This window comes from Jaculus jaculus, chromosome 11 (assembly GCF_020740685.1).
Source record: "Jaculus jaculus isolate mJacJac1 chromosome 11, mJacJac1.mat.Y.cur, whole genome shotgun sequence".
In the NCBI taxonomy this organism is placed as follows: domain Eukaryota; kingdom Metazoa; phylum Chordata; class Mammalia; order Rodentia; family Dipodidae; genus Jaculus; species Jaculus jaculus.
Genome location: NC_059112.1, coordinates 3,299,529 through 3,311,886, shown reverse-complemented (window position 1 = coordinate 3,311,886; position 12,358 = coordinate 3,299,529). Strand labels below are relative to the sequence as shown.

The window sequence follows — 12,358 nt, the reverse complement described above, 5'->3', positions numbered from 1 at the left end:
CCTCATCTAAAAATCTCGAAGCATTTAACCTTCACAATTACCATGGTCAATAGACAGGTAGGTACTAAACCAGTAAAGCCCAGTGCCATGATCACTAATTCCAAGGGAGGACAAGCAAACGAGGCCAGTGGTCCCAAGTCACCTGCATTGAACACTGGGCAGGAAGAGCTTCACACAGAAAGCTATCTGCCCATCGGGCATGGTGGCATATGCCCTTAACCCCAGCACTGGGGAGGCAGAGGTAGGAGGATCACCGTGAGTTCAAGGCCACCACCCTGAGACTACATAGTGAATTCCAGGTCAGCCTGAGCCAGAGTGAAACCCTACCTCGAAAAAACAAAAAAAATTTACAAAATTTCTTTTTAAGCTATCTGCCAAAGCTCTGTGCATGCAAACACTGGCAGGGCGAAACCTTTGCATTAGTGTTGTGAAAAGCCATCATGACAGGCCTGGAGAGTGTTGAATAATAACTGTCATAACAGTGTCATAGTCTCCAGTTTCTTTTCTTTTTCTTTCTTTTATTTTATTTATTTTTTTTTTTTTTTGGCTTTTTGAGGTAGGGTCTCACTCTGGCCCAGGCTGACCTGGAATTCACTACATAGTCTCAGGGTAGCCTCGAACTCACGGTGCTCCTCCTACCTCTGCCTCCCGAATGCTGGGATTAAAGGCATGCGCCACCATGCCCAGCAAAGTCTCCATTTTCTTGGGGACTAATTAAACCTGCAGAGACACCCAGAACCAAACCACTTACTAAAGTTCAGAACGTGGGCAGATCTCAATATGAGAATACCCTACTTGCTAGATCTACTAGTCATTAAATACCAAGCACTTGGACAACTATGAGGTACTGACCACAGGTTTGTGCATTGCAGATGCAACAATTATCAAGCCCGAGTTCTTGCTCCACTGAGGTACCTGGAAACTATGTGGACTACCTCATGCCAACCATGAGATAAGTGACACACTGAATCTGAAAAACCACATATACCTAGAAATGATTTTTTAAAAGTCATAGTAAACTAGATGTCAGACAAAGAAAAATGCTTCAATATTTTTTAAAGAATGAAATGTCAGAACTGGAGAGAAGGCTCAGACATTAACAATACTTGCATGCAAAGCCTAATGGGCCCATGGTTCAATTCCCCACAGAAAGCCAGGTACGCAAAGTGGTACACGCATCCACAGTTCGTTTGAGGAGCAAGAGACTCTGGCGTGCCCATTCTCATTTTCTCTCTTGCTATATCCTCTCTCCCAAATAAATACATAATTTTTAGCAGAAGAATATCCAGATTTGGCCACTAAGGAACTGAAATAGTAGAGCAGAGAAGGACAAGCATGCCCCATTCTCAAGGGGCCTGGGGGAGAAGACAGCTTAATTCAGTCGATTTACAGTTACTTCTTTCCTCACATGACACTCTGGGAATCTCAGAGATGATGATGTATGAAACAAAAGTCTTCAGAACTCTTTTTCATATTTTCCAAATTTCTATAGAGCTATGATTATTTCCTAAGCCACATGTGTCACAGAACAGGCCTCCTAACCCAATTAGGCCAGCCAGTTGCCCACAGTTACCCTTGGCATTCTACCAAGGCCATGTGTTGAGTCAGACAAGAAGGAGCTCGCTGACAGGCCACAGAAATATGTTAAGGAACTCATGAAACATGCACAAAATGTGCACAACGGCATTCAAACATGCACAGGTGTGTGGATGTGTGTAGCTAGACAGCTCCTCTCACTTTGCAAGCAGGCCCAAAACCAAGCCAAGGTTTAAAAACTATTCACCCATTTTCTCTAGAAAGAGTCATATTCCCCCACATGCCAAGAAAGCCTTGTTCTATAGGATGAGGGAGAGGTCATGTCCCTTGCAGAACACTGCATTGGTGAGTATGTGCCCTAACTATTGCTGCCCCACCACCAACTGCTTTCACCCCACCTAAACAAGTGCCAGCTCCCACTTCAGCGTCCTAAGCTATAAATAACCGACTACATTGTATGTGGTTCAAATAGAACAGTTTTTTTTCAAGGTAGGGTCTCACTCTAACCCAAGCTGACCTGTAATTCACTATGCCTTTGGCTGGCCTCAAACTCACAACAATCCTCCTACCTCTGCCTCCTGAGTGCTCCTCATTAAACTTGAGCATGGTAAGTAAAACAACAAAGAGAAATCCCATAAAACAGGAATATAGGGAGAAGTATATCTCCAAAAACACAACCCCAAAATACCACATGTTCCTCTCTTGGAGTGCTGACTCATCACCCCTAGCCCTAGCTCAGCACCCATGTAAAAACAGTTACCTAAGTAATTTAAGTCAGCAAAAGGTTTGGACCAAATTCCAACATGAGAGCATCCTAATTTTATCAGAAAATCTCATCAAAGCAGAAGGTTTTATTTCATGAGGCTTCCCCTGGTGGAATGGGTCATCTATAACATCTTAAATTATATATTGAAGAGATAGAGTGTTCAATGAAACATTTAAGGAATTAAAAATAAGACAGTGTTCTTTTTCCTACTAGTTTGGAGACTGGATTTCTTTTCAATCCTTTTTTAAAAAGCTAAATGGATCACTGAGAGCAATCCATCACTAACAGCAACAGTCTCTTCAGAGACACTGTTTTGAGTGTATTCTCCATCAGGGTTCTCCCTTGGGGTCTTGCCATGCAGGTCTAAGCTTAGGGAACAGATCCAAAGGCACTATTCCCTGAGTGAGGGGATTTGGACAATGCTGTGTGTGTAAATGGTTTAACTCTACTGTGGTGCAAAAGGGACACATGTTCAGGAGCACGTGTCCTTCGAGTTTGAATTTTGATCTTTTTCCAGGATATCATGTGCAGTGTGGCGAGAACCCCTCACTGGACGGACTGGGCACTGGGCACCCCTGTTGGTGCTATGGTCAGTCAGTACAGTGAGTGTAGTCAATGTGTTTTCAACCTGTAATTTCCAACTTACGGTGAGTTTAGGCAGAAAATCCTCAGAATAAGTCAAGGAGAGTTTGTACACACCCCTGGGTCTGAGTGTTGAGGTCCCCCATTATTTAACAATGTATTCAGCAAATTATTGCCTGTGCAACACACAGGCAGCTGCTGCATACCAAGGTTTCTCAAGCTGCACTTTCCTTATCTCCGTAACAGACACACCAGCATCCCTATTCCACCCAGCAGTTGCCCAGAGGAATTCACGTCAAGTGACTAACAGGATGCTGAGCATTTAGTGAACCCTTGGTGACTAGGAACTGTAATGCAGCCACATGATTACCTTTCTCCTAAAAGTGACTACAACCTGGCATCATGGCACATGTCTTTAAACTCAGCACTTGGGAGGCAAAGGCAGGAAGATCAGGAGCGTCTGCTACACGAGAACCTAGCTCAAAAAATAAATAAACAGACTTTCCACACTACTTGAAAAAGACAGGATGTAAAAATGACTAAGACTCCGCAACATGAAAAATTACCTCTGAAAGTGATTCAAACACAACAATGTGTGTTAACAGACTTTAAGGGTGGCCTGGCTTCTGGCCAGATGACCTGCACTCTGCGCATTCAAGACAAATCTGCTCTCAGAGAAACTTCAGGGGGCTAGGGAGATGGTTCTGCGGGACCGAGCATGCTCAGTGACGGTGTGAGGACAAGTTAGGGGCCTCAGAACCCACATAAAGCTGGACCCCGAAGCGCGAGTGTCTGTAATGCCAGCACACTCTCTCTAGTGAGAGCAGGGAGGCCGACACAGGAGAATCACCTGCAGGCCAGCTAGAGGTGAGCGGAGAGGTGGAAGGTAAGCACAGACACGACCGTCCCAAGCACATCATGGTACATGCACACCTGCGCGCGCGCGCGCACACACACACGCAAAAGGAAAAAGATAGAGAAGAAAGGCCATAAGCTTTGGAGTGATCTGCTACAAATCCTTTATACTCAACCTCGACCTCCTCACCTGTGGCGTGAGAACAGCAGTCCCCACAACACCAGTGATTGCTCATCTTGGGTGTTATGTGCAAACGGCCTTCACGGAACATTAGATGGCAATTATTTTCAAGCAGATGGAATAAAAAGATGTCTTCAAAGGGTGTGCCCAAAGCAGGAAAGATTTTAAAAGAAAAATGGCCTCTGCACTTTGATTCTCCTTTCCCTCTGGCATCCCACACCCCAGCCCCTCTGTTGAGAGGCGCTCTGCTTCCCTCAAGCGCACAAGTTAATGGGCACACGCATCTCCTGCCTTCTTCCCTAGCAGCCAATCATTCTCCACATCCATGCCAGTGGCTGGTACTAAGACAGCCAGAAAATGATGCTTGAAAACTCCAACTGCCAGGAGAGCATTGGCATCACTATAATTTAGCCTGCGGAAAGTGGGACCCTCCCTTCAGAAAGAGGAAGAGAAGAACAGAGAATGATTCCAGAGTACAAATTATTTTAACCACCAATTAAACTTTCAGAAACAATTGGCTTACTCCCCTTCCTACTTTACACCGGGATCAGAAGGGCATCTGAGAACAAGGCTTACCTATTCGCACCATTTCTTCAGTACCAGCCTGGAAAGGAGGGTGGGGGTAAGAAAAAGAAATGGTTACTGGGTTTCATCTTATCACCGTGTGCGTTTTATTTCTAGCAGGAGTGCTTTTCAGGAGCCGGTTAATCAGGAGACGGAGAGACTGGGATGGCTGCCCAAATCCTGAACCTTCGTTCATAGAAGGTTCTTGTGACAGGAGCACGGGCCAATTCAATAACGACTTGAGAAAGGGAGCTGTTTGCCAGCTTCAATTTTAATATTTATAAAGCCAGGAAAATAAATACTAATGGTGTCTTCAGAAAACTCTGGTGCTGGGTCAGGATTGGAAAAGAAAAAAAAAAAAAAAGAATCCCTATATTTCACCAGGTGAAAAACAGCCCAACAGGGAGGGGGGCTCTGGCTCCGGAGTTATTGAAGAATCCTTCTCTGGGACCCTGCGGTCAGACCTGGGAGGCTCAAAACGAGAGGGAAGATCGTGTCCTCCTGGCCCCATGGCCCAGACACGATTTACTACCTAGGCTCCAAGGCCCCTTCAGAGAGCATCTCACCTCGGGGAGGGGGCGCAGGGCGAGGGAGGAGGAGGGCTGGGCGAGGGAGAGGACGAGCCGCCAGGAAACGTCCCTGGCCCCCTCCCCAACTGTCAAACTCCAGCCCGCTATGGTCCTCCCCCTCCTCCTCCTGCTCCCGGGACACGTGTCTGCTGGAATGCTCGGGTACTGCCCGGGGCTAGCAGAACCGAGAAAGCCCCGGGACCCGAACCCGGCTGCGCTCAGAGCCCAGGGTTCGGGGAGTCCCCAACTTCACCCTCGCGCCCGGGCAGACCGCCCTCTCGAAGGGATGCGAGCGACGGTCCCCCAGCGCTGCCGCGGGGTGCGGAAGCCCCAGGTGGGGCCGTGGGTGGGGGAGGGGGTCGCAGCCTCCCTCCTGGCCCAGCACCCCCACCCGGTCCCCTGAGCGCCGCGCACGCCCGCCCGGGAAGAGTGTCCGGGACAGGAGGGGAGACAAGAGAGGGGAGCAACTTTTTCGGGAAAAGGTTGGGTTTGAGAATATATAAACATATAATTTTTATTATTACTAGTCATTGATGATTGATTGATTGATCCCACTTACTTGTCCATCCGCTGACGTCCTAACCTCCACCAGAGAGGTTGCGATCAACCAAAGTGACAGGAAAACCATCCCGAGTCCAGTTCCCTTTCCAACTCCTGGGCAAAGCAGATGCCCAGAGCAAACCACCCCAAAATAAGTTTTCTTTAAAAAAAAAATAGTAATAATAAATAAGAAGAAGAAAGAAGGAGGCGAAGAGCAGGGCAGAGAGGGGGAATGCAGGATGCGAAAACGCGGAGCCGAGCCCCTCGGCGCGGCGCGGCGAGCTGGGATGGAGAGGAAGCCCGGGCCGTGCGCCCGGCGCCGGCTGCGGTCCGCGTCGCCTCCGCGCCGGTCCTGGGCGGCCGGGCGCGCGGGCCGGGAAGGTGCTGCGCCCGCGGGACGGGCGGCGGGGCGGCGGGCGTCTCGGGCCTGGGCGGCGGTCTCCGGGCTCGGCCCCGCGCCCTGGGTCGCCGCGGCGGCGCGGAGGAGGCTCGGGTCCCCGGGAGCACGGGCGCAGCGACCCAGACGAGGGAGAGGACGGCGGCGGGCGGGCGGGCGCGCGGGCGAAAGAGGCGGCGGCGGCGGGAGGAGCGAGGAGGAGGAGGAGGAGGAGGAGGAGGAGGAGGAGGAGGAGGCCGGGCGGGCCGCGGGAGGGGGAGGCTGCGCCGCCCGCGGGCTCCGGTGGCGGCGGCGGCGGCGGCGGCTGGCGACCCGCGGGCCACTGAAGCGGCATCCGACCCCCTCCTCGTCCTCCTCCTCCTTCCTCCCATCCACGTCACGCGGGGTCCTCCCCCACCCCTCCCCTCCCCAGGCCATCACCCCAGAGCCTGCAGCAGCTCGGGTTCGAGCCTGCATCCTGGCAGATGGGCGAGGGGTTCTGGGGAGGGCGCGGGTTAGTGATGGGAAGAGAGAGAGGGGGGTCCCCCACCCCAACCGCCGCCGCCCCCAAGGCTCTCCGACCCCGGAGAAGTCTTTTCCCTCCAGACACTAGTCTCCTCCCACGACGCAGGACGAGGAGGAGGAGGAGACCCTCTTGGTTAAACTCTTCCTTGAGGTTCCTTTTGCAAGACACCGCGTCCCCCAGGCTGCCTTCACCGGATGTCACTTTATCACTGGCGGTACACAGGCCTCGAGGTCTCCTGGCTCACAGCGAGATTAAGTTATCAAGGGATTTCTGCGGTTTGCAGTTTCCTGGGAGGAAAGGGTGCCAACCTGAAGGCGGCTGGAATCCCAACCTTTGCCCAAGGCCCTGATGTCCAGACCCCCCCACCCTGCCCCCGCCACCAGGGACCTCCAGGGCGCGTGGAGGTGGTTTCCCACCAACCAGGAGGACACCCCCGCCCCATGAGCCCCGAAGAGAGCAGAGGAGACCTGCGCTTTAGGGGGCAAGTCTGGGGGGGGACTGCCGAAAATGAACCCCGCAGAAACTAAGGCTCTCCTTCCTGTGACATGCGTCCATACACCGTGCTTCAAGTCTTCCTTAAACACACACACACACACACACACACACACACACACACACACACACACACTAGCTTGAGCTCTGAGGCGTTCTTGTCCCTCTGATGGACCGTTCACTCCTAGAGAGCTAAAGGCCAGTGCCTTCAACTTACACATCACAAGATTTTGTGTTGGCAAAATTATCTCAAAATTACATAAGGAGGACTTTGCGTTTACACATGAGAAGTGGCCTTGCCTGGTAACACGGTGTATTAGGTTAATCAGTTCATTACAAGTTGGAAACAGGATTCCATCCTGGGTTTGAAGGATCTCTAAATTGACTGTTTTCCTTCCGTCTAACATGGAAGCATTGTTGTAGACTGTCACTCCTTGCTGGGGTTGAGGGGGGGAATGACTTGCTAACTTTGCACCTGACTGCTTTATTCATTGAAAGTCAACAGCCCTAAACACGGTACAAATAAAACATACACACTGGCAGGCAACAGGGTACTAGGCGAATGGTCAGACCTGCGATCCAACCGCGCCACAGCTCCTGGTCTCTCTGAGGTGCTGAGCACCAAGGAATGAGGGGTTTACCGGCGCTGTCCCATGTGCGCCATCCCCACTACGACGCGGGTGCTGAGCTCAGGTGATACAAGTGCTGCCCTTCACCTAGGGCTTTCTTCCCAGGGTGCCAACTATCCATGGTCAACCACAGGCTGAAAGTGTTAGATGAAAATTCCAAACGTAAACAGCTGACAACTTCGAAGCAATTTTTCATAAAATATGCATAAATACAATAAGACAAGAATATAATAGAAATGTAACAATACTTTTTTTTTAATATTTTGTTCATTATTTATTTATTTATTTGAGAGCGACAGACACAGAGAGAAAGACAGATAGAGGGAGAGAGAGAATGGGCGCGCCAGGGCTTCCAGCCACTGCAAACGAACTCCAGACGCGTGAGCCCCCTTGTGCATCTGGCTAATGTGGGACCTGGGGAACCGAGCCTCGAACCGGGGTCCATAGGCTTCACAGGCGAGTACTTAACCACTAAGCCATCTCTCCAGCCCCATACTTTTAATAGTGTTATAATGCTATAATTCATATGTTTATTATTATTCATCTCTTACTGTGCCTAATTTTTTTCCCCACAACACAAAATTTCTTTTTAGGCATTTTGTTGGTTTTACTATTGTTTTATGATTTTCCCCACACGTATATATAGCAACCTCCTGCCAATACTTCTCATGTTTTTCTTCATTTCCTTCCATGGTCAAATAAGCTTGAGAAGGTCTGTTTTCATCTTTGTTCAACATATAGATGAAAAGTATCTTGCTCGTAAGTGGTTACAATTGCGCCTGTCTTTTCCTCTAAATTGCACCCGCAAGGGTATCAACCTTTGCTCGCTTCTCGTGCATCACCGAGATCTGGCCATTTCTATCTCAAGGCCTATGTCTCTTTCCCTGCCTCCTAATGAGCTTCTACCAGGTCCTGGGGTTCTAGACACCCAGAACCAGCACAGTCATATTAGAGTCACATGGAACTTAACACTGTAAGAAAATGGGGAGTCTGGGCCTTGGGGCTGTCTTCTCTGCCTGCTATCTCCTCAAAGAACACAACTAATGGACCAGACAAGACAATTCAGTCAATTAAGTGCTTGCACTGAAAGCGAGAGGACCAAGTTCAGTCCACAGGACCTAAGTAAAAATGCCTGGTGTGGTGTGTGCTTATAATCCTACACCAGAGGAGGAAGAGACAGGAGGCTCCCTGGCCAGCAGATCTAATGTAATTGGTGAGCTTCAAGCCAGTAAAAGACTGTTTCAAAAAAGAAAGAGAAAGAGAGACAGAGGGGGGGGGGGGCGGGGGAGAAGGAAAGAAAGAAAGGAAAAAGAGGTCAAAAGTCAACAGATTTCCTGAGGAATGATGCCCAAGGCTGGCCTCTGGCCTCCTCACGTGCACACTCACACATGTCCCCATGCTTTTTGAAAAAACAGAAAGAGGGAACAGGAGAGGAAGCCAAGAGCCACTTCTGTGGAATGGTGGTGTTGCTCACTGGGGCAGGAGTGACCCAGTCTCACGTGGCACCCTCCATTTAATGTATATATTGTTCACTCATGGGTCAGAGAATTAAGCATGCTGGTTTTAATTGCTCCATTGTTTCTGTTTAAACTCAGACCCCAGGAAGGCTGATCTTCCATTACTGTTCAAAATTCCCAAGCGGGGGAAAAATGTTTTGCAGCTCAAAGAAACAGAGAGAATAAAGAACAACGCACACTCCTGACTTTTTTTTTAACCGAGGCAATAATCCCGTGGGTTTGGAACTGGTATGCTCCGCTCTACAGCACACAGTGACACAGGTATTTATGTCAGCACCAAATAGAGTGAATTGAGTTCTATTTTCATTTTCCCTACTAGCAGTAAGATATTTCCAACTCGTTTTTTTTTTCATACTTTTTTTCAGAAATCTCACTGAAATATTTACAAAAATAAACATTGAGAAAATTTATGAACCCAAGATCAAGAAATTTCAGATGGAAAAGCCCCATGAGGTCATCCAGCCTCTCCTGCTGCTGGTGGTGAAATGACATTGTTCCTGATGCCCTTGCCTCAGAGGAAAACCCATATGGATAAATCTAGGTGTCTGGGATTTTATATTTAATCATTGGCCTTTAGAAGAATAAATCCACAGTGGCATGAGGAAAGATTAGTCTCTATGTTCCCTGATCATCCTCATTTTCTTCAGTTGAAGTCATTCTTTGCCCCTTAGCTATGATTAGCATCATGAAATTTCTCTCCTTCATAAATTTTGGCACATAATTAATATATTTAACTTATTTATACTCAGTTTATGCAAACGTACTACTGTCTACCTACCTTTGTTTTTATAGTCTTAGTCTACTTCTCTGAGCCTTCAAAATATTTTTTTTTCTTGGAAATCCTGAAAGGTAATGGAAGGTCAGAGTTTTTCTAAGGACTAAGTTTAGAAAGAAACAAGGGAGCAATGAAGTTCTTTGTAAGGGCACAACCTAATTGCTATAAACTACTCTAATGCTAAAATTTAGAACTATTTTTAGATTGCTTTGCATGTATGTAACAATTTTCTTTGTGATAGTTCAAGGAACTCTTATAGAGTCCTAGAGAGTAGGGCTGTGTATTCAGAACAATTAAAATAACAGTTGTTTTCCCTTAGGGCAAGGGCTCAGAAAGCTGTGGTGGGTACTTTCCACATATACACCATCACATCAACAGATGATAATTTCATTTATGAAGATAACTAGTTCTTACTAATAATACTGACTCCACAAAAGTATGCATTGTTTTGTATAACTCCTCTCAGTGCTGCAAAACATTTGAGAGGTACATTACAGTCCCCCCTCAAATTCAAATGAATTTTCACTTTTTAAATTACCATAAAATTCACAATTTTTGTTGGGCTCAATAGGCTTAATGGAAAAGGAGAGAAATTTTTATAGATCCTAAACAGTATTCCCTCATAGGTGAGTGTATATATGTTCAAGTCAGAAACCTAATCAAGTGTACTACATATACACTGGAGTCAAAACTATAATGAAATGGGTTTATGACGGGAATTATAAAAATTACATTTGAAAGAAACCCTCCATGTAACTGTTAATTAACAAAGACATTTCTGTAGTAAACTTGTCTATGGATTTTAAAGATTGGGAAAAACATTAAACTCCTTGTGCTATTTGAGGGCAAAGAGAAAGTCTTCCATATATTCAGACCAAGGGCTGTGCAGTCACTACAGTTTTGCCATGAGTGACTAGGTGTTCTGACCATCATTATGGTACAAACTGAGTTTATATTTTATTACTGATTTCCTGAACCCTCCTTTTACTGACCTAGTGTCTTGAAATGTCTTCCCAAAATGCCAAGATTTTTTAATTAGTTAACTTATTCAAAGAAAGATAAAACTGAGTCTCATTGAGTTACTAAAAGTCATTCCAAATTTTATCTCATAACCACACTTTCAGATAATATCTGTTCTTTAGCTCTCAAGGGATGGCAAGCATTCACTAAGGTAACGCTGAATTTTTTTTTTCCAGACTAGAACTAGGAACAATTGGCATGGAGAGAAGAGGCAGAACAAAACAGTCCACCAAAGGAATGAAAATCAGTTATGAAACCAGCCATCAGTCCTAGACTGTCTCTTCTAAGGAAAATGTAACTCACAATCTTGGAATCTAGCATTTTAGGAAAAAAGGGCAAACAAACCAAAAGGAATAAAAATCTATACTGTGATCTAGAATGTTTGGCTTTTTATTCTGAGTGGAATGTAGCTGACTAGCTCAGGTAGTGAGAACGTGGTACTTGTAATTGGAGAGATTCTTAAACTGATGAGAACAGATTAAATAGAGTTAGAAATTATTGCTTCTCTTACTTGGTTGCTGTTATTATGAATGGTTACTTATGTTGAGTGGGAAATAGATATTCTATGGTTTGTGTCTATGCAGGGTATGTTTTCTGCTGTTGCCACACTTAGCAAAGAACATATGAGGCACCACTATTCTGACAACTATTCTGAGTGCTTGGGAGAGACAGGTCAAATGAGAACCAGTAACCTGGGCCCAGAAAACTAACTGTCACATGATCTCTCTCATATGTAGATCCTAGCTACAAATGATTGGACTTCTACATGAGTTGGAATAAAACTCAGTAGCAGAGCCAGTAAGATAGAAAGGGGACATAAAGGGAGTAGAAAGGGAGGGAAGGGGGACTTAATAGGATGGTATTGTACATATATATAGGTAGAAGAACAGATTAATGGGGTGAAAAGGCCTAAGTGAGGTCAGGGGAAGAGATTGAGTAAAGGAAAGGTGGGGGGAGGGCAACTCAAAATCTAAGAGGGTATGAATAAGTCATATGGAAACCTACTTTTTTTGACAATGGAACAACCAGAAGCCATAGATTGTTACTAGAAATTTTTCATTGCCAGGAATGGGATACCTTCCAGTGAGTTGTTGGCCAGGGAGGTCCCTGATACCCCTAAAATGTTACAAGCCATTGCCAAGGCCCTTGGTTTTCCACCAGGAATAGATGCTAAGACCCTATTGCTGAAGACTCCACATACTAGAGCTGCAAGGCTACTGAGAAACCCTGCTGGGGCTGAACTGAAAACCTCTTCCCTGTAGACCAGTTGACAGAAAGTTGGAAGAAGCCATTCTGCATGCAGTTCAATGGGAGAGACAGAAATCACCAGTGGAGATACTCAACAGTGGATACTGCAAGACTTAAATTTGGCCAACTAGGCCAAATGAACCAATAGGTACAATAGTGTCTGTTATGGGGGAAACCAACTG

The 12,358-nt window shown here is 46.7% G+C and overlaps 1 protein-coding gene across 4 annotated transcripts in view; it reads right to left on the bottom strand.

Annotated features, from left to right (window-relative positions):
* Positions 1–5,860, bottom strand: part of Adamts3 (ADAM metallopeptidase with thrombospondin type 1 motif 3) — a 183,715-nt gene extending 177,855 nt beyond the window's left edge. For 3 of the 4 annotated variants that reach the window (XM_045161178.1, XM_045161179.1, XM_045161180.1), the window contains exons 1-2: positions 5,613–5,860; positions 4,497–4,524 (exon numbers count right to left, since the gene is read on the bottom strand). In XM_045161178.1, the coding sequence (XP_045017113.1) occupies positions 4,497–4,524; positions 5,613–5,681 (97 nt within the window). In that variant the 5' untranslated portion in view covers positions 5,682–5,860. The remainder of the gene's footprint in view (positions 1–4,496; positions 4,525–5,612) is intronic. The other variant, XM_012950362.2, reaches the window with a different exon arrangement.
* Between the last annotated feature and the right edge of the window lie 6,498 nt (positions 5,861–12,358).